This window comes from Echinops telfairi, unplaced genomic scaffold (assembly GCF_000313985.2).
Source record: "Echinops telfairi isolate 266 unplaced genomic scaffold, ASM31398v2 ScPeMD7_23;HRSCAF=83, whole genome shotgun sequence".
Taxonomy (NCBI): Eukaryota; Metazoa; Chordata; class Mammalia; order Afrosoricida; family Tenrecidae; genus Echinops; species Echinops telfairi.
Window position 1 is genome coordinate 13,496,337 of NW_022103920.1, and position 21,726 is coordinate 13,518,062.

At 54.4% G+C, this 21,726-nt stretch overlaps 1 protein-coding gene across 1 annotated transcript in view; it reads left to right on the forward strand.

The window, feature by feature from the left end:
* The window catches only part of PLXNA4 (plexin A4), a 387,926-nt gene that overhangs the window by 295,558 nt on the left and 70,642 nt on the right, over positions 1-21,726 (forward strand). Inside the window, exons 8-12 of the mRNA XM_045288925.1 lie at positions 5,332-5,482; positions 9,426-9,626; positions 18,612-18,708; positions 18,999-19,189; positions 20,346-20,497. Of these exons, the coding sequence (XP_045144860.1) occupies positions 5,332-5,482; positions 9,426-9,626; positions 18,612-18,708; positions 18,999-19,189; positions 20,346-20,497 (792 nt within the window). The remainder of the gene's footprint in view (positions 1-5,331; positions 5,483-9,425; positions 9,627-18,611; positions 18,709-18,998; positions 19,190-20,345; positions 20,498-21,726) is intronic.

Below are 21,726 nucleotides of genomic sequence, written 5' to 3' on the forward strand. Positions count from 1 at the left end.
TTGCTTGCACTGCCTCACCGATTTGTAGTGAACAGTGTGGCCTGGGTCTGATGAGGCAAAGAACGTGTGGAATCGTTCACGATAGGTAAGGACACAGGCACAAGTCAGCCCGTGCTTACCTGGCTGACTGGGTCCTCAGTCCCTGTCAGGGACTGCACATTTAAAGAGAGGCCTTGACTCTGTGGGAAGGCGCTGTGGGGTTGGGAAGGAGATGGGTGTCTGCCAGATGTCAAAGTAGTTTCTCGGATGCGGTGGAAACATGTGAAATTGCTTGTGACAGGTTAGGCAGTAAGCACACGTAGGCCTGTGCTTGCCTTGCTTAATGGATAATTCGTCAAAAGGGCCAACCCTAACTCAGCCTCCGGCTCCAGCCACCCTGGTCATCCAGGCCAGACCCTCCTCCTGGGGTAAACAGGAGAGCCAGCCCCAGTGACTTCTCTGTTGTCGTCCCTGGTCCTCCTCTCCCATCACCCTCGGAGGGGTGGGTGCAAAGAGAGGATGCCAGGTGGCCTCTGGTCAGTGCAGGGCCATCTTGAGTCCCAGGAAGTCTTTCATCTTCCCGTGTCACTGGCTTCGTCGATTTTCACCAGGGATGTCGGATTACCTCTTTTTTCTTCTTTCCTGAACAAAGAGCACATTCAGGAGAAGTTACTGGTCTGGAACAGAGAGCTGGTCGATCCTTGTTGGTATTATACAAATGACAAGTATTCTAGTGTAATCACAATCATAAGAAACAGAAAGCCCCGGTAACGTATGTTGTTTACAGTCACGATATTCCAATTACAAGGAATGATTTTGTTTCAACTAATGGCAGCATTGTGGTAACAACCCTGGGCCTTTAGATCAGCTGCCAGATCCCAGGAACCAGACAGAAGCGGTCGAGGGCAACCTGAGATGACACTGTCTTCCGGCAGAGGTGCCTTCTTGCTGCCCGGGGGCATGGCGTTCACGGGGCGTCCCCTGACACCACTGTGGCCTCACTTGGACCAATCTGGGGGAGCCACTGGCACCCAGGTGGCTTTGGGATCCCCAGGCCCCTCCCACTGAAGGATCTGACCTTCCCATCAGCCCAACCACCCAATGGTGGTGATTGTTAGGGGCCCGAGGCAAACCTCCATGGATAAGCAAAACCAACGGCCGAGAAGTTGTCCAACATGTCATTGGTCATCCAAAACCCAAACCAAGCTCATTGCCACCCCGTCAATGCCAAGTCATAATCACCCGAGAGAACAGGCTAGAACTGCCCCTGTGGCTTTCTAAAACAGTACCTTTTTACAGGAGTAGAAAGCCCCATCTTCCTCCTGGACGGTGGCTGGTGGTTTCAAACTGCTGACCTTGCGAAGCCAGATGAGGAACCACTATGCCACCAGGGTGTTGGTCATCAAAAATCTGCAAATCAAAACCACCGTGAGATGCCACTTCATCCCTCTAGGATAAGCCAAAAACCAAACTCACTGCCATTGAATCTATGCCAACTCCTAATGACCCTATAAGACAGGGTAGCACTGTCCCCTGTGAGTTTCCAAAACTGTTAACTCTTTACTGGAGTAGAAAGCTCCATCTTTCCCCCCATGGAGAGGTTGGTGGTTTCAAACCGCTGACCTTGCAGTTAGCAGCTCAACGTGTAACCATTAAACAGAGACAAAGAGCACTGGAGAGGCTGTGCCACCATTGGGACCCTTGCTCCGTGCTGGTCAGAATGTAGAATGATGCAGCCGGGGAGGGAGCTGATGGGCAGGTCCTTGAAGTGTTACCACTTGTTACCACTCCGCCCAGGAGTCCCCCCGCAATTGTTCACATCCCTCCGCTCAGCTGCTCACGGAAAACTTGCAGATTCCAGCGGTGCCTGAGGAGAAAGAATTGGTGAGCTACTTCGGAAAAACCAGTCCCTGGAAATCCTGGAACGCACCGTTCTACTGGGACACACTGGTGTCACCGTCCGTCGCAATCTACTCTGTAGCAACTCATTCTCCCGTAGGACCTGCCGTTCCATGCCTAAGCACATCCTCAGGAGAAGAGTAGGCAGAGGCATAGTGCAGATGCATATGACCCCACCAGCGTTCAACACAGTCCATTCGCCAGGACCCCGAAGGGGGAAATGCCTCAAGTATCCATGGGCAGATGAACGGATAAGTAAAAGGAGGTGGGTGGAAAATGGAATGTGGCCCAGCCACCGGACAAATGAGGTCCATCCACGCCGCAGCACTGAAAACATGACACGGAGTGAACTCCGTCAGAGCCCAACGACACATACTGTCTGATCCCACCTATCTGAAATAAGGAGAAGCGATAAGTCCAGAGAGACAGAGGGAGATTGCTGGTTCCTGATATGCCACGGGTTGTCGGAGGAGCCAGAAAACCCGTCTTGGAAGAAGGAGAAGGTATTCTTCAGAAGCAGTAAGGGCGGTGACGGCCCGTCTCACACACCTTGGGCATATCACTGGGGGGACAGGGGGAACCAGTCCCTAGAAAAGGACGCCGTGTTTGGCAAAGTGAAAATGTGGAAGCGCCTCCGCCAGATGGATTGACACAGGCTGAAGCCATGGGCTCAGACCTAAGAACGACAGTGAGGAACGATTGCACAAGACCGGGCAGTGTGTCCTTATGTTGTGTCCTCAGGTTGCCGAGCCGAACCGAGTCACCGCACTTAACACCAGCAGCAGGTGGAAGGTTGTATTAAAAAGGGAAGGATTTATTCTCAGTGGGCTGCTTTGCTGTTCTTTCTGATCTAACCTTAAAAGCAAAGGGAGCTGTTCTCTGGTCCCAGATGGGATGGCTTTGCCTGGAGGGGGAGCCTACCTCGGCCACACCCGTGCAGGCTGGCGGGGAAGGGTCCCAGCAGGCCCCTCGGGAAGTTCAGCCAGACCCAGAGAGTGGTTTCCAGATCAAAAGAGGCAGGATGACTTCTAGCTGATTTACCACGCTGTGCTAAGAAGGTTCCCGGGGAGGCCCCCCTAGCACGTCGATACTCCTGGGAAGACAGGCACAGCCAGCACCGTGTCAGCCAGCGGTTGGTCTCCCAGAACCGGAGAGCTGGGAGCTGGACGCACTGTGAGGAAAGGCCTGACCTCTGGGCCTTCATCCCCCCTGGAGTCTGGAGGGAAGTCAGAGTCAAGGCCAGGCAGCCTCCTGGGATAGCCCCAGTCCCTTCTGGCAGAGGAGCATCTCGCCCCTTTGAAAAACAAAGCCAAACCCAGCTAAGCTGGAGCTTCCGGCCCCATGGCTCCCCGCCCCAGGTATTCATTCCATTATGGGACTGCTGCTCAGGCAACTGCACCGCCCACCAGTCCCACCAGAGCCAGGCCGCCCTCGCCCCCCACCCCACCCCGTGTTTTAAAGCCCCATGCTCCTTTCTGTCGTATTACTGTGCTCAGTCCATAAACCGGCCAGTCGTAGATCACGCTAATGGCGTTATAAACCTGGGCAACCGCAAGCAATATATATGATGCGTTACATCGTCAGGGGGCACTAGGGGGCTGGGCAGGTGAGTGTGAATTTCAGGCTTTGGTTGGAGCCAGGAGTAGCTCCCCTTTCAAATGGATGGGGGTTGGGGTGACTTGGGGGAGGAGGGGCAATGGGATATCACCAGTCACTTCTTCCTGAACTGCTCCAGGTACTGCACCCCTCCTCGCCCCCCTCCCCAGCCCTCCCTTAGAGCATCACCACCCCACCCCCAACCTCTCTGTAGCCACCCAGAGAAATTAGAGCCCTCATCTTGTAAACACAACAGGGGAGGGGAGGATGAAGGGACTGTAAATCCAGCCCCTCCCCAGACAGACCAACCCTGAAGGCAGCCTTTCCCTGCCACGGGTCCTTCTGTTCAATTATTTAAATGGGCATTGAAGCCCTTGTGGGAGGCAGAAGACTAGACGGAGAGGCGTCCGCTGGCTGTAACATCACCACCACCACCCACCGGCCCTGGGTTGCCGCTTGCTCCCCAGGGTGAGCAACGCAGGCTTCACCTGGCTGAGCCCGCGTGGTGGAGTGTGAAAACCCTGACCACCCGCGGCTGGCCAGAGCGGCTTCCCCAATGTCAAGCCATTAACGATTTCCTGGGGCCTCCAGCCATGGCCATTTCCCACCCTCTGTCCATGCTTGCACCTGCAGGATGTCCCCACGGGCCTCCGAGAGGGCTGGCGCCTCCGGTAGGCCTTTGCCTCCTAGTCATCTTATTAATGCAGGTACGTGCCTGCCTGCCCACTTCTGAGGCTGGCCTTGCGAGCCCTGGGGACACAGTGGTGACACCCATTGGGCTAACCAGAAGGGCAGCCCTTTGAAACCACCGGCCGCTCTGTGGGTGGAAAGAGGAGGGTTTCTAGTCTCGTGGACTTGCTTTGTCAGAACCATAGGAGTAGGCATGGACTTGGTGGCAGGGAGCTCTTGAAGGCCAGTCCTGGCACAGAACTCCTGGGAAAGAAGGCAGCGGCTGGGGGATGGGGGTGGGGGGTGGAGTGGGGAGAGAGGGGGTTTTCAGCACGCCTCTGAAGAACAGTCTGGAGGCTGGCCATCACCCCTGAGGACCTGAGAAAGGATGAAGATCTGCAGGGACTGGGGTGATGCCCTCGCTGTGGGTACAGAACCCGGCGACCAGAGTTTATCTGCTTCTGGGAGGACAAGGGGGTGATCCTGCGTGTTCTAGGGACCTAGAGAGCCCAGGGAGCCAGGGGTCAGGTGATGATGGAACAGAATGTCAGGGGGTGGAGCCCTTGAACTGTGTTGACTCTGATGATGTTAGCATCTCACAGGGCATGTCGGGGCTTCATAGCCCAGACACAACACAGGGCACTGTGCTTCAGAGACGGAAGTCAGCGCCCAAGACACCCCCACAGAAGATGGGCTGCCCTAGAGTCAGGTCCGCCCTGCGGAGACGCCATGTGGGTCACAGCAGAATGACTCCGGACGGTTTTCGGTGGTCAGTTTTCAGCAGTAAGCCCCAGGCCTTTCTCTCAAGGTGACTCGGGGTGGCCTAAGACTTCCCGCCTTTTTGACACAATGTGCACCACCCAGGGACTCCTGGCTGCCACAATTTCTGGTGGGAAAGAAATGGGGCTTTCTAGTCCCCTCAACAGTTACAGTCTCAGAAACCCACAGAGATAGTTTTGTTGGCCCTGTAGGGCTGCCTTCAGTCAGCACCGACTGCACGGGAGGGAGTTTGGTTGGGGGTTTGACGGACTCCTGGCTGCAACCTACCAGTTACTAGAAGGTGAAGCTATTTCCTTCTGTGGCTTCTAGACTGAGACAGACGAGGGGGAAGTCCACTTGATCAACTTCCAAAACACGAGCCAGTAAGAACCCTGGATGTCACCGCCCCATCCATGGCCGCTCCCCCAGCATCTTCCAAGTCCAGGGTCTCAAAGGGGGAGAACCAAAGCCAATGTGGTGTGACTCCCTGGACCAGGGCAGCAGCAGGGTGCTCACCAGCGCCACCGACTGGGGTCCGGGAGAAGCAAAGAGCTTCCTGTGGGTGTTGCCTCCCACGAGTGTGAGACTGTGTCCCTGGAACCTCAGCACCGTGCGGGTCAGGACTGGAGAAACAAGGTGGGACGGATGGACCCGCAGGGTAGTAAAGGAGCTGCCCCTTCACAGTGAGAGTAAGAGTGTGTCTGCTCACATTTCAGTTAGCAGGGTATCAGTGGTGCCACCAGAGCCAAGTGCAGAGGCTCAACCTTGGGCCCTGCACGAACTTTCAGAGTTGTCCACCTTCTGACAGGCGAACTAGGCTTTATAGGGATTGTGAACCATCAAGGCTTAGAGAACACCTATGAAGCCTGACCCAGTGGAGACGAGAGTGGGGATTATGCTTCCAACCACCACCACCCAAACCCCCAAAATACCCCAAACTCACTGCCAGCAAGTTGATGCCAACTCATAGCGACCCTCTAGGACAGGGGAGAACTGCCCCTGTGGGTTGCCAAGACTGTAACTCTTTGCGGGAGTAGAAAGCCTCATCTTTGTCCTGCAGATCTACTTGTGGTTTCAAACTTGGCTTTGCGATTAGCAGCCCAATTGGTAACCTCTACACCACCAGGGCTCCAACCAGGGTGCAAGCTAATGCCATCCAGCCTCCCAGCGAGGTTCCAGTCCAGCACTGCAGGGGCTGGACATTCCCTGTCCCACTAGACGCAGGCAGTTCTGCTGAGCACTGGCCTCTGAGTTCCTCAGTTACCAGGTTCTCTTCGGACACTGAGCCAAGATTTCTTCTCTCCCTGCCTCAATTTCTTCTGGGTAGTGTGGAAGGAGCCCACTGGGTGAGCCCGGACGACTTGCAGATTGCAGCTGCCCACCCTATGCCATCTTGATGTGGGAGGCAGAGCTAGAAGTGCCAGTCCAGCTCTTCCTCAAAGGAAACCACAGGCCCAGCTGCAGGGAGGGAAGGTCCCATGTGCTCCTGCTTGGGGGCGGGGTGGGGGCGGGGGCACGGAGAGGAGAGCTGTGGCCTCTAGTGGAGGGAGGGGTGGGGCAGAATGATGAGGAAGGCTTTGCGCTCAACGCTTTCTCAGTTCCCTGTTCATCCTGCCACCTGCCAGCTTCATCCTCCCCACAAACTCACTCAGGTCTTCTAAGTGGCCCTCCACTTTCCCAGCTTGGCAGCTGGGGGGCGGGGGGGGTGCTTGAAGTGGTGCTTCTTTGGGCCCCATAGGGTCTCTGGATGTAGGTGTGGGCCACCAGGAAGGGAGGAAGAAGAGCTTGTTTGGGAAACCAGCGCTCACAGGGCTCCCATCCGGGGTCCCCGTTGGGTGCCTTTGAGTTGACTCTGCTTCACGCCATCCTGTCTGGCAGAGTGGTATCCTCTGACTCGCATCTTTTTGACTGAAACCTTTATGGAAACAGATCACCAGGCCTTGCTCCCTCAGATCTATGGGGTGGGTTTGAGCCTCTCCCCTCCCAATGAGCAGCAGAGAGCTCAACCGTGTGCTACCAGGTCTCCGCTGTAAATCCCCTGGCGCTGCTGTAATACAAACACCACAAGCTGACTTGCAACCACAAGTACTCTTGCCTCAAAGTTCGGGAGTTTGGGAGGTGGCAGGCAGGGCCTGGCTCCAAGGAAGACCCAACCTTGTTTATTTCAGCCTCCAGGAGCTGCGGTCCTCAGGATCCTTGGTGTTGCTGGGCTTGAAGGTCCATTGGCTGTGGGTCTAGCTTCACATAGTGGCGTGTGCGTGCGTGCGTGTGGTGTGTGTGTGTGTGTGTGTGTGTGTGTGTAAACCCTAGTGAGACTCACTGTTGGTTAAGATTGGACTGCTAACCACAAGATCACCAGTTCAAACCCACCAGAGGAAGACCAGGCTGTCTGCTCATGTAAAGATTTACAGCCTGGAAACCCTACAGGGAGTCCCTGTGACTTGATGGCAGTGGGTTTGGATTTAGTGTATGTGTGTGTGTCCTTGTCTTTTTGGAACTCAGAAATGATTAGGTTTGGAATCCACTCTCCACTGATTGGGCCTTACTGCTAAAGAAAAAGAAACTCCCCTATTTCCAAACAGGTTCACATTTGCAGGACCAGGGCTTAGGATTTCTATCCCTATTGGAGGGACATTATTCATAAAAGCACAAGCTCCCCGCAGGCCCACCTGTGGGAGAGTTCTTGTTCCTCAGGCTCTCCCTGTCTCCCGGCCTCCTGCCCACCTTTCTTCCGTGTGTCTCTCCTCTCCCTCTGTGTCCTGTCCACCTTTCTCGATCTCTCTCCTTGTCTCTCTGCTTTCTGTACACCTTTCTCTCTCTCTCCCCCCTATCTCTCAGGGTCCTGTCCATCACTCACTCTATCTATCTATCTATCTATCTATCTATCTATCTATCTATCTATCTATCTATCTATCTATCTATCTATCATTTATCCCTGTTTCTTTCTCCCCTCATTGCTCAGTTTTCTGTACACCTTTCTATCTCTCTGTCTCTTGGCTTTCTGTACACCTTTCTCTGTCTCCCCCCTCCCCCCGCCCCCAATCTCTCAGCGTCCTGTCCAGCTTCTTGTGTTCTCTCTCCCTATTTCTCAGCTTCCTGTCCAGTTCTCTCTCTCTCCTCCTTTCCTCTGCCCCTTACTCAGCCTCCCTGTCCTGCCCTGTGCTGGTTGGATGGTTAGGAGGGCAGTGGGGGACCCCAAGAACACGGAATCTGGACTGGATAGAGTGTGGGGGAGGGTCCTTGGAGTGCCGTCTCATCAGCAGGTAGGGCAGTTGAGCCTCACGCCAAGGACACAAGGCACTCAAGGTCATTGTGCTGGTTCTGTGGAGCCTCACAGCTTATGGTGTTGGGGAGTTCTCTGGGACATGTGTGCTTTAGGGAGAGGCGGGGTCATGGTTGCTCTATGGGGGTGTGAGAAGGGCAGCTGTCAGTCTCCTGATGAGTGTGCCCTCAGCCCTTGGCCTCCTATCTGCTTTTCTCTGCTGGGACTGAGGGCGAGATTGGGGGAGCCGCTGTAGAGCCTTCAGTGGGTTGTATAGAGCCTCCAGTGGGTTGTGCAGAGCCTTCAGTGGGCTGTGCAGAGCCTTCGGTGGGCCGTGCAGAGGCATGTCCAGGCAGGATGGACTGGCCATCTCGGGTGCCTCTGGTCTTGCCCGCCCCACACTGTGCCCTGGAGGGGTCCTGGCCAGGTGGGACCTGCCTGGCACGAAGGTCACAGGAGTCCTCACTTCTTCCCATGGTCTTCAGCCCCAAGCCCACTGACTCCCCTACCCAAGGGATGAGCGGTACATCTGCTTCCCCCGCCCGACTGGGCAGAGCCCCCACTCCTTTCTCACCAGTGGCCCTCCCTGGACAGAGCTGAGCTGACTGCCCCCACAGGATGCAGAGAGACATAACTGTCTGTGGCACTCAGGAGTGGTTCAGTGTGCTCTGCCATGGGGCACTGCCTTGAGGCCAGGCTACCCCGCCACACAGTCCAAAGCTTCTGGAAGATAGAGGCACGTTCCAGAACATTCCTAAACACCAGACTTAGCCCATGAATGGACAACCTTCAGATGGTGTCTCTGGTGCCTGAGTTTCTTTGGGCCATCCTTTCCCTCAGGAGGCCGGGGTGGCCAGGAGGACACGGACCACCTGTCTCTAAGGAAGTGTGAACATCGGCATCCACACCTGAGCACACATGTGTGCATGTGTCCACCTGTATCTGTGTGCACCCACATACATATTGTGTGCACCAGTATCTCTCTGCACCTGTGCTCATGTGCACCTGTGCTTCTGTGCATCCATGAGCCTCTTGTGTGCACCTGCGTGTCTGCGTGCACCTGTGTCTGTGTGCACCTGTGTGTGTGCCCATCTGTGCCTGTGTGTACCTGTGTGTATATATATACTCGTATGTACTCATATATGCAAATGTGTGCCTGCATGTACAGCTGTGTAACGTCCATGGGTGAGGCCAAGGTCGCCAGCCAGGTGATGTCAGAGAGGCTCCAAACACCTGACTGACCTGAGCTCTCTACCTTCAGGACTGCCCCCAGCTGCTGCGCGTGGACAAGATCCTGGTGCCAGTGGAAGTGATCAAGCCCATTACTCTGAAGGCCAAGAACCTGCCCCAGCCGCAGTCAGGCCAGCGGGGCTACGAGTGCGTGCTCAGCATCCAGGGCACCCAGCAGCGGGTGCCCGCCCTGCGCTTCAACAGCTCCAGCGTGCAATGCCAGAACACCTCGGTGAGTGCCCCTCCCGCCACGCCCACCCTCACATGCCCCGCCCACCGCCTTGCCCTCCTCCCAGAACCCAATCACATTGGGAATTTGCACCCACAGGAATCCAGGGCGGCCTCATTTTAACTGATCCCACATCTGCAAAGACCCCATTTCGAAACGAGGTCACATTCTGAGGTTTCAAGGGGGCACACCTTTTGCAGGACACTATTATCTGAGGAGCCCTGAGGATATAAAGTTACACATCAGGCTGCTAAATGCAAGGTCAGCAGTTCGAAACCACCGGCTGCTTCTGGGAGATAGAAAAGGTTTTCTACTCCCGCAAAAAGAAAAGGTACAGTCTCAGAAATCTGTCGGGGCAGTTTTACTCTGTCCTTTGGGGTCGCAAGGAGTCAGAATTGGGTTGGCTAAAATGACTCTCCCAAAATCAGCCAGTGTGTGGGAAGCCAAGACCTGGCTCCCACAGGGGATCTGGAGGAAGTCAGGTGGGACCTCGAGCATGTAGAAAGAGTCCCGTTACCTGGGAGAAGGTCCCAGGACATCAGGCGGGTACAGAGCCTGTGGCTCATCTGATGAGGAGCCTCAGCTATCTGAGGGAAGGGCACAAACTTCTCAAGTTGGGGCTTCAGGGTCCCCTTTTGGCTTACTCTGCCCAGTAGAAGGCTGCCTTCCCAGGCATGCCCTGACCTGGCTCTGCAAAGCCATAGATCAAACTCGGTCTGGGCCTGGGCTGACCTGGGCCTCTCGGAGGGCCCACTGGCTCATGCTGCCATTCTCCATGCAGCCGGGATGCAGAGCTTGTTGTTAGTTACTAGTTACCGCCGAGTTGGTTCCGACTCCTAGTGACCTTACACACACCCGAATGAAACCCTACCTGGTCCTGCACCATCCTCACCGCCGTTCCTCTGCTCGAACCCACTGTTGCAGCCACTGTGTCAAATCCTCTCTTGAGGGCCTTCCTCTCTTTCTCTGTCCCCTCCCACTTTACCAATCATAGCGCTCTTCTCCAGGGACTGCCCTCTCCTGACAGCATGTCCAAAGCATGTGAGATAGAGTTTCGCCATCCTTGCCGCTAAGGAGCACTCTGACCGGAATTCTTCCAAGACAGAGCGTGTTGTCCTTTTACTGGTCTTTCAGTATTCTTCTCCAGAGAGCAGGCCGAGCTTAAACGTCTCCAGCAGTTCCTGAGCCCGCTGAAAGGGCGTTAAAAACATAAAGTCACTGGCGATGCATAATGACCCGATAGGACAGGGTAGAACTACCCCTGGGAGCACCCGAGACTGCAAATGCTGATGAGCAGAAAGACCCGCCTCTCTCCCATGGAGCAGCTGGTGGTTTCAAACTGCCGACCTTGCTTTTATCAGCCCAGCCAGTAACCACTGGACCACCAAGACCTTTAGCTGCCCAAAAAGTTCTCCAATGGGAGCAAAGCATAAGCCTCCCAGCTATAGAGCCCCAGGTGAGGCAGGCAGGGCCCTCCAGGATGTCCAGATGACACACCTGTCCTGGCGCCTACCAGCGCCCCCTGGGAACAAGATGGAACAGGTTCCAGTCGGCCTCTGTGGGTCTGGTGCTGAATTCCTGGGATTTAAGGAAAACCAGAAGGGGTGATTAGAATACAACAAGGAGAGGACACTCTGGGCATTTGGCCAGCTCAAAGAACTGATGGGAAAAGCAAAGCCTTGACTTGCCAAACTGAAGGATTCTGTAGGTAAGGCGACCAAAGAAGAAGGACTAGAGGGAATTGCTCTACTCAAACGAACTGGTCAACCATCACCCATTTCTGGGACTGGTACATGATCAAGAGCAGATGGTACTGAAGGAAGAAGTCACGCTTCACCAAAGACCAGAGGACCAGACATACCAACAAACACACAATGCTCTAAGGCTCACTAGTTACGCCAGAAAATGTGCCGGGTGGCTATGCACCTGGAAGCTTGGTGCTTCTAGCATCTCAGGGGCCTCAACATACACTGGCTAGCCTCCTGAAGGTGTGACCTTCTTGGGGGTGTGGTCTTCTGACGGTGTGATCCTGGGGCATGGCCTCCCAGGGTGCAGCCTCCCAAGAGTGTGGCCCTGGCACTCACTCCAGGTCTCCCTCTTAGAGAAAGAGGGAAGCCTATGGTATTGGAGCTGGAGGCCTGGAGCTCCAAATTCCACAACATGTAAAATCAGCAGTTCAAACCTACCAGCTGCTCCACGGGAGAAAGATGAGACTTCCTACTCCTGTAAAGAGTTACAGTTTTGGGAACTCACAGGGGCAGTTCTACCCTGCCAACCAGGCTCAGCTGTCTGCTCAGCCTCCCTATTGAGGAGATGGGAATGGGGGTGCCAACACTTCAAAGCTTTCAAGTGAAGCTGAGCTAAAAGGAGGGGTACCCCACAAACCCTAGTCCAGTAGGAGTCCCCTCCAATACCTGGAATTGGCCCTGCCTTTTCCAAGAAACCTCTTTCCCTGGAGACAGAAAGGCCCTACTTTAACTGTTGGTCTAACCCAGGCGCCTCTGGTCATCCAATCATTTTCTCTAAGAATCCTTAGCGTCACACTCAGTGTCAGTCCTCCTGGGCCATCAGAGCAAGACTGGACCTGATCATCTGATACAACAGGGAATGCTGAGTCCCAGAGAGGACAAGTGACCAGCCCCTATGGTGCTCGGCACTAAAGTAGCAAATGCAGAATTTAAACCCATATCATACCATGTAGTAGTCAATGATTAGACTAATATGTATCTATCTATACCTTTATACATATATATAAAGAGAGAGAGACGCCATGGTGGCATAGTAGTTATACATTGGGGTCCTAACTGCAAGGTCAGCAGTTGGAAATCACCAGCCACTCCTGGGAGGAAACACAGGGCTTTCTGTTCTCCTAAAGAATTGCAGTCTCTGAAACTCACAGGGGCAGTTCTACCCTGTCTTATAGGGTCGGTATGAGTCAGAATTGACTTGATGGCAGTGAATTTGGTTTTGGGAGATATGTATGTATGTATGTGTATAGGTATATGTGTCTATATGCGTGTATACATCATGATGTAAATGTATACATAGATATAAGTATAGAAATAGATATCAGCTCAGCCCTGCATAGCCTAGTTTGGGGCTTAGTGCTAGGACCATGATCTGCCTGGCCTGCACCCCAGGACTGTGTGGAAGACAAGGGCCCTCCTGAATCCCTGGGTCTCAGGAGAGGGGAGGAGGGAAGCTCTTATTAGGGAGACCCCTGGGCTTGTGATGGAGCAAGGAGGAGACAATGGGGTCTCGGTGAGCAGATAAAGGATGGGTAACTCGGAAACCCAGTGTGAGCATGATGCTGGATTTAGGGGGACAGGCAAGCTGCTCCTAGCCCCCATGGGGGGACAGGCCCTGGGCCAGTCATTGTTGCCCAGAGGCCTGAGAGATGTGCAGGCAGTAACTGTAGGGGGACTAAGTGTGGGTATGGATGGCCTACATAGACCGAGCCTCAAGAAAATGTCAAGTGCTGCTAAGAATAGCACCAGGCACCAGCTCTCAGCCATTGGCAACCCTGCCCCGTTGCCTGGCAGGCTGGCTGGGGTGCTGGCCATGAGACCTGGACCCCACTAGACCACCACAGCCTCCTGATTTTGGTGGGTCCCTTTATTTACTGTGGCAAGGTGGGGCTGGACAGTGCTGGGAAGGTGGCATGCCCCTCCTGCTTCAACAATGAGGTGGCTCAGTGGCCATGAGTGTGGACATGGCAGCCATGCCCGCCTCCTGTGCCAGCCACTCCAGGTGGTGCTGGTTCTGTGTAATGAGGGAACATAGAGAAAACAAAAAGCCCTCCTCGCCACGGGACCCACAGACCCCATCCTGACGGACGGAGAGCACATCGGGTGGCCAAGGGCTTCATTGCACTTGGAGTCACAATCACGCTCTTGGAAGCAGCAGCCAAGAAATCAAATGATATGGGACGGCGCAGGCAGGGGGCAAGGGGAAGGATAGGCTATTGAGTAGGGAGGGAGGACAGGGGCTGGGGGAGAGAAAGAGAACCACATAACCTGTTCCACCCTCCAGATAGGATATTGTTGTTGATTTCATTTCTCAAGATGGGTTGTGTAAATATATATGAGGGGGTACCTTGCCCTCCCCCCAAAGAAAACCGAATTGGGCTGGGCCGAGCGGAACTTTTGTAGTACGCATTTTCATGCTAAACAAGCATCATGCAACTCGCTCTGAATTAGTGCACCTCGTGGCATCACCTGAGAAGGTTCTCGCTGGTCACTGAATTTTTCATAGAAGCAGTTTCCCTCCAATCTCATTTTTAGTGATGGTCAATTTAAGAAAATGGCTTGTGGCTGTGAAATTTTGTTTCCTGCTCAGGAAAAATGCAGAAACTGTTGTGATGTTGAACACAGCTTACAAGGACAGCACTACGGGAAAAACTCAAGTGTACGAGTGGTTTTCTTGTTTCAAAAAAGGTGACATGTCAATTGATGAAAAACCTCATTTTGGACATCTGTCAACTTCCTGAACGGACGAAAATGTTGACTTATAGTACATTTGGAGTTCATTCCAACAGGTCAGACTGTTAATCAAGCTTTCTATTTGGAGGTTGTGAAAAGATTGCATAACAGTGTGGGACAAAAAAGGCCTTATTTGTGGCAGACAGGGTACTGGTTTTGGCACCACAACAATGCACCTGCTCACACAGACATCTCAGTGCACCAGTTTTGGGCAAAAAACAGCATGCCTCTTTTGCCCCACACACCTGACTCACCTGACCTCACTCCATGGGACTTCTTTTTGTTTCCTTGAATGAAGAGGGACATGAAAGGACAGCAATTTGATGACACAGAAGAGGCGAAGATAAAAGCGAGGGAGGTGCTGTCAACCATCCACACAGATGAGTTTAAAAAATGCTTCCAAGAATGGAATCACAGAGTTGACAAATGTATTAAGTGTCGTGGAGAGTACTTTGAAGGTGATAAGGCTGATTTGTTATAAAAAAAAATTAGAATACATAACTTTGAAACATTTTTTCCAGTTTGCTTTTTTGGTATTCCCTCATATAGTATTTCTTTCCAAATCAACCAACAAACAAAATCCCTTCAGATTCCCAATCCCTCAACCTAAATAGTGGCCTGATTAGCTAAAACTTTTTAAAAATCAAATTAATTTTAAAAAGGAAAAGGAAACCTTTTGGAATCTTTAGTGACAAACAAAACAAAACCAAAAAAATGAAAGAAAGACAAAAAGAAATCAAAGGATGTTAAGACACTGGGCCACCTACTGCCCAAGACCTCTAACGTGTCAGAGAGTAACTGTGTCACTTTGAGCATGAAGATCCAGGCCCTGGTATCGTCAGTTGTCTCCTTGACAAGCAGAAGCTGGAGAATGGATGAGGAAGTGGAGCAGAATGGACCATTTGAATCACGGTGCTGGTGAAGAAAGTAACAGAGCGGTCCTGGAAGTACAGGCAGAATGCTCCTTAGCAGGGAAGCTGGTGGGGCTCTGCGGCGTGTGCTTTGGACATGTGAACAGGAGGGACCAGCCCCGGGGGGAAGGACAGCATGCTGGGTAAAGAGGAAGCCTTGCTACATGATGGATGGACACGGTGGCTGTAACAATGGGCTCAGAGAACCCAACAAGTGTGAGGACGCCGCAGGAGCGGTCAGTGTTGCACTGGGACCAAGTCATCCACAGGTCAGACCCACTTCCTAGGCCAGTATCTCAGTGCTTGGGGCAAGAGAGGTGTTGGGCGGAAGCCTGTCTAAGCAAGAGGGGTGTTGGCTCTTTGTTTTAGGACTTGGAGACCCTGAGGGTCACACTTGCCCGGGGTAACCAGTGGAGCCACCCACCAGCCTGGCCATCATGAGAAACCTTGATAGACACTTAACTCTTGGCCTCTGGGATCCAGAAACATATCCGCCCAGAGCCAGCACTGTGTGCAGATTGCCTGCCCTGTTGATCACAGGGAGTTATATAAATGCTAAGTGGATCCCACGTACCTGGAGCCCAGAGGGAGGAGCATGGAGACCTATCTCCTCCATCCAGGACCAACTGGGGGTTCCCTAGAGGCCGAGGGGGACAGTGGGGCACACCTGGGTTAATGACATCTGTATTATTTCATCGTCAGGATCTCAGGAGGTGGGACAGGAACAAGAAGGTCATGCCCAGGAGCCTTGGTGGTTTCGTGGTTACGCATTGCACTGCTAAACTCAAGGTCAGCAGTTCAAAACCACCAGTGGCTCCAAGGGAGAAAAATGGGGCTTTCTACTCCTATAAACAATTACAGTCAGGGACACTCCCAGGGCTAGCTCTACCCTGTCCTATAGGGTCACTACGAGTCAGCATCCACTGGATGACAGCGAATGTGGAAATCATCTTCATTCTCAGTTTTCTGCAAAGGGAGAAAGTGTGCAGGCGCGTACGGAACACAGGAGCGCCCTCGAATGCATGTGCTCCCATATGTGTAGTGTCTGGCACTCAACATGCTCTGATTATCCCAGGTCAACATGAGCACCAGGAGCACAGGTCTGTGTGTCATGCAGAAATTGCTGGAGACACGTCAGGCTATCTGTACCGGCTCTGTGCTCTAAGAGGGCGCGCTGGGCATGGCCCTCCCAGGAGGCAAGGCCTAGCTCCTGCCCCCACTACTGAAGGGGAAACTGAGGCTCAGAGAATCTGCTCATGCTCACACAGCTGACAACCGGCCATGCCCCTTCCTGGCAGCATATGTGTATGTGTGTGTGGTGTTTGTACACACTCATGTACATACACATGCAGATCACACAGATACATAGATGCATGCACTAACCTCGCAGATAAGCACACATATGAACACAGTGTGGTAAAAGGCCCTGGAGGCCATGTATGACCTCCTCTGACTTCGCTATTGCCAAGAGGCATTGTCGGACAGGCCTCCACCCTCCATCTTTCTTTACCCTCTCCGACCCCATAACTGCTTCTCTGCTGGGTTTGAGAATTCCTGGCAACGGTCACACAGAGCTCAGAGGCCGTCCTCATAATGAAGAGGGCTTATTGCTCGCTGCCATCAAGTTGATGCTGACTCGCAGCGACCCTTTAGAACAGGGCAAAACAGGCCCTGTGGGTTTCTGATACTGTAACTCTCTATGGGAGTAGAAAGCCCCATCTTTCTCCGAAGGAGCAGCTGGTGGTTTCGAACTGCTGACCTAGTGGTTTGAAGCCCAGCGCATTGCCACTTACGCCACTAGGGCTCCCTCTCCGTAACAGAGAACTCCCTCCAGAATGGGACTATCGCTACAGGCACTGAGTTCAGCATGTTAACACATCACAGGAGGAGTCATGGCTGGAGGGGCCTCATTAACGTGAGGACACCTCACACAGGCAGAACGCCTCCGGGGGCCTTCAGGTCCTTCTTGAGAGGAGCCAGGAGGTTCAACGTGGCCCTGGGCTTTAGGCCTGGACAGAGGCAAGCCTGGGAGGCAGAAGATAGCCCCAATCCTGAGGGGGCCTCCCCCAGCACCCCCCTAGAGATGGGCACCTCCCCCCCTCTAATGCTGCCTCCCAAGCAGGCAACCAGTCCCGGGATGGTGGTGCAAATGGTTGTGGGCTCAGCGGATAAGCAAAAGCCTGGGTGCTCAGGTCTACCAGAGGCACCTCAAACGCAAGGCCTAGTGATCTGCCTCCCTGAATTCAACCACTGGAAACCCTGTGGAACCCATCCTCCTCTGAGGCACTTGGGGCACTGTGAGTTGCATGGGCTAAGCTGGAACTGGACAGGGGGAAGGGGGGCCCTCTTTTATCCAGCCCCCCCCCCCAGGATCTCCCCTAAAGAAGCTGAGAAAACATGTTCTACCAGCGGTGTTGAGTGAGGACGGGCCAGAAGCCCTTCACCTGGGAGCGCATGCTATCACTCCAGAAGTCACCTGGATTCTCCCGTAGAAACTTCTGCTCTTGCCCTTGTGTCTAGTTCTTATGTCAAGGGCAGGACTCTCTCAGGCCTGAGACTAGCTGTCTGCTCCTGGTGGAGGTGCTTCAGCTGGCTGAGGGGACATTAGGACATTAGGCGGCTGCCACACAGTCCCCAAACTCAAAACCCTCAATTGCCATCGAGTCCATGCTGACTCATAGTGACCCTGTAGGACAGGGTAGAACTGCCCCGTAAGTTTCTGAGACTGTCACTCTTTAAGGAAGCAGAGAGCCCCAGCTTTCTCCCAAAGAGCGGCTGGTGGTGTTGAATTGCTAATCTTGCAGATCACAGCCCAATACAGAGCCACGATACCACCAGGGCTCCTGTACACAGCCCAGCCCCTCCCATGTCTAGCTGAGGGGGTCCATTCTGAGGGGACACCTGCAGTTATACCTGGAATTCAGTCTCCAAGGCATACAGAGCCACGGAGCTGCCTGCAGACCAGCATGGATCCCCTGGGGCTACTGCACCTGCCGGTGCACCTCCCCCCCAATAATTCCAGGCAGCTAAGTCATGCAGCACTGCCTAACAGCCCCTCCCCAAAGTCTATCTTCAAGTTAAGAGACCCTGTTGGCTCAGCCATCCTGGTTTCAGGTCAAGTCCTTCCACTGCCCCAGATGACCCCCAAATGCTCTCTAGACCACTCCTCAAGCAAACCAGGGAGCCTGCCCCTACTCAGGGGTGCTGAGATGCAGTTGCCATCTGAAGGCAAACTGGGGGTTGCATACCTGAGGACCACACCCCTATACCCAGCAGCCCCTCACTCCTTAGCTGAAGGGACTCAGCAAGTGTGGAGGGAGGGGTACCCGCGGCTGGTCCTCAGGCAGCTCACCCCCCACCCCCATGTATGCCTTGGGAACTTCACACCTCCAACTAACATCCCAGTTGGTGACACCCCAGGTCAGATCCCTCTCTGCTCTACCTCCCATAGCTCCTGACCCCCACTCCCACTGTGTGACACCACACACACACACACACACACACACACACACACACACATGCACACAGTCTTGGTTCCCCGGCCCCACCCCCTCCCGAGGCCCCGTGTGACTCACTGTTGTCTCCCACGGCTGCAGTATTCCTATGAGGGCATGGAGATCAACAACCTGCCGGTGGAGCTGACAGTCGTGTGGAACGGGCATTTCAACATCGACAACCCGGCTCAGAACAAAGGTGCGGAGCCAGCGGGACGGTGGGAGTTGGGGGGGTGGACACGGCACCCGGGCTCCTTGGCCCCTGTCACTCGGCCCCCAGCTGCAAGGTGGCCTGGACCTCTGGCCTCCTCACCTCCCTTCAGGCTGCTTCTAGGCACTGGCGGGTGTCCCTGGGGACAGCCCAGACTGGAGAGGGCTTCTTGCCACATCCTCTGCTCAGACCCAAAGGTTGGGCAACTCCCCATCCCAATGGCCCAGGTGACCCCACTGCCCAGGTGGAGTTCTCCAAGCCCTGCCCTCTGTCCGCAGTCCACCTGTACAAGTGTGGAGCGATGCGGGAGAGCTGCGGGCTGTGTCTCAAGGCTGACCCAGACTTCGAGTGTGGCTGGTGCCAGGGCCAGGGCAGGTGCACCCTGCGCCAGCACTGCCCGCCCCACGAGAGCCAGTGGCTGGAACTCTCTGGTGCCAACAGCAAGTGCACCCACCCGCGCATCACAGAGGTGAGCTTCAGACCCTGCCCATGGGGGGTGGGGGAGGGCATGCTCAGGATAGTGGTCTTACCACGCCCATGGTAGGGGGTAGCGGGGAGTAGGTAGGGGAGTGGCCACCGGGCCCTGCCCACTGGGAGGAGGCATGGCTAAGAACTGTGGCAGCATCCGGACCATTGGGGCAGACCTGGTGACCCTACCCGCCTGGCATCTCAATTGGACTTGGTTGCTCTGTCCCTGTGCCCCTCTGGACCTCGGGAAGACTAGGGCAGAGGCTGCACTTCTGGGAGCCCCATGCCAATCACTGAAGAGGATCAAGCCCCAGCTACAGCCCTTTAAGATAGAGGTCCCCCCCTGGGGCTGTTCTACCCAGTGGGCAGCCCGGGAGGTTGCTATGTGGGTGCCCAGGGTCAGAGCCCGCCCAAGGCCTGTCTTCTCCCCAGGTCAGTGGAGCAGGTAGAAATAGAGAGACTCACAGAAGATATAAGGTGGGCGGGAGGGCTTTGGGGCTTAATTCAGGTGGCCTGAACACAGGGCCCTGGAGAAAGACCCAGAAGGGTCAAGGCGGAGACCAGCCTGCAGGTATCTGGGCCTCAGGGAGCAGGCTTTGAGTCCCAGCCCGCCGCCCAAGTGCAGGTGGCTCAGGGCCTGTTTCCTGTGACTCGGCTTCCTCACTTCCCTCTGCCAGGAGAGTCCCAGGCATGGTAAAAGGTCACACAGCAAACTTAGCTCCTTGCCCAACTCCGGCATCATCATTGTTATAAGCATGCACGGCGAAGCCAAGGGGATGCCAGCCCCTGGAGGTGAATTAAGGAGCTTGGAGGGCACAGTGCATTAAGCATTGGGCTATTAGCCAGCAAGTCAGAGTGCAAACCCACCCAGCCACCAGCCGCTCCAAGGGAGAAAGGAGAGGCTGTCTACTCCCATAAAGATGTTTCGCCTGGGAAACCCAATGGGGCGGTTTCTACTCTGTCCTCGCCGTGCTTCCGAATCAGCATGGGGGCAGTGTGTTTGGGGTCTTTGAAGACAATGTAGATCACCCGCACGCCAGGGGCAGCAATGGGAATGCACGTCTTGCTAGCAGGGCATGACTGGGCACAGATGAAGGGTACCCCGGAGGTGATCTTCACAGCAGAGAACCTGTCCCATCGTCTCCCTTCTTGTGCAGATAATTCCAGTGACGGGGCCCCGGGAAGGCGGCACCAAGGTCACCATCCGAGGGGAGAACCTGGGTCTGGAATTCCGGGACATCGCCTCCTACGTCAAGGTGGCCGGCGTGGAGTGCAGCCCTTTGGTGGATGGCTACGTTCCTGCGGAGCAGTGAGTGGAGGAGAACGTGGGAGGGAGGGCAGTCAGTATGAGGAGGGTCCTGGCTTGGAGGTTCTAGGGGCTCATGGAAGAGGAACACATCCCAGTGTGTTAGAGGGGGCTGTCCTATTTGTGGGGCATGTAGAGAGGGGAACTGGCTAAGAAAAGGGAGTGTATGCTGGTGGGGGGTGGGCAATAAGCAAAATGAAAATCTTTGAGACAGGTGTGAGATCAATTGTCACCCCCTTTCCCTCTGCTTCCCCTAAATCCCCACTCATCTCCACCCCCACCCCCCAGTCTCTCCTAATCCCCAACTAAAGAGGCTGGTTCTGGGCCATTCTGCATGGGGGCTTGACAACGGGTTTCCATGCTCACACCCAGGCCTGTGTGGACTCAGCTGGTCCACCCAGCAAGCAGGCACTGCCCAATAACCTTGTTCTGTCCCGCTGAGAGGAGGAGGGTCCTGAGTCCCCTAGAGCCTGGTAAATCAGTAAACACAAATTCCCAGCCCCTGATGACCCAGGAGGCATGACACAGCAGACTCTATGTTCTATACTACTTTCTCCGCCCCTCCACCACCTCAGAAGGAATGAAGCCACCCATGCTAGTGCCCCGTGGACAGAAGTTACTGACTCTTCGTGAGATCCCTTTAGGCCAGTCGTCAGTGCAGGTTCCACTTCTGCCAGCTCAACTGCGAACCCTGCCATCCTCCATCCTCCAGCCCTGAGTAACCACAGGGGTCTCCCAAGGCAGTCAGAGTGGACCAGAGGATATAGGGCCCGGTCATAGGAATCATCTCCCTGGTCCATCATCACTCATGTGCCCCAAGGTCATTCTGGGGCTCCTTCAACTTTCCACATCCCTCCGTGGACAACACCAAAGCAGTCTGCTGCCAAGCACCATGATTTGGGAATTTTCAAATACCCCACTGCCCCAGGTCTTCAGGAGCCCTGTGGTGTAAGGGTTACAAGGTGGTTACTAACTACAAGGGCAGCGTTGGAAAGCATCAGATGCCCCGAGAGAGAAAGAAAGGGCTTTCTACTCCCATAAAGAGCTAAGGTCTCTGAATCCCACAAGGGGAGTGCGACCTGCTATGTCTCCATGAACTCAATGGCAGTTTTGAGTCCCAGTGTTTAAGGGGAGCAATAACAAAGCACACACACACACACACACACACACACACACACACACCACGGGAGGTGGAGGGGAAAGCAGAACGAGTGACAATGGAAACACAGGGA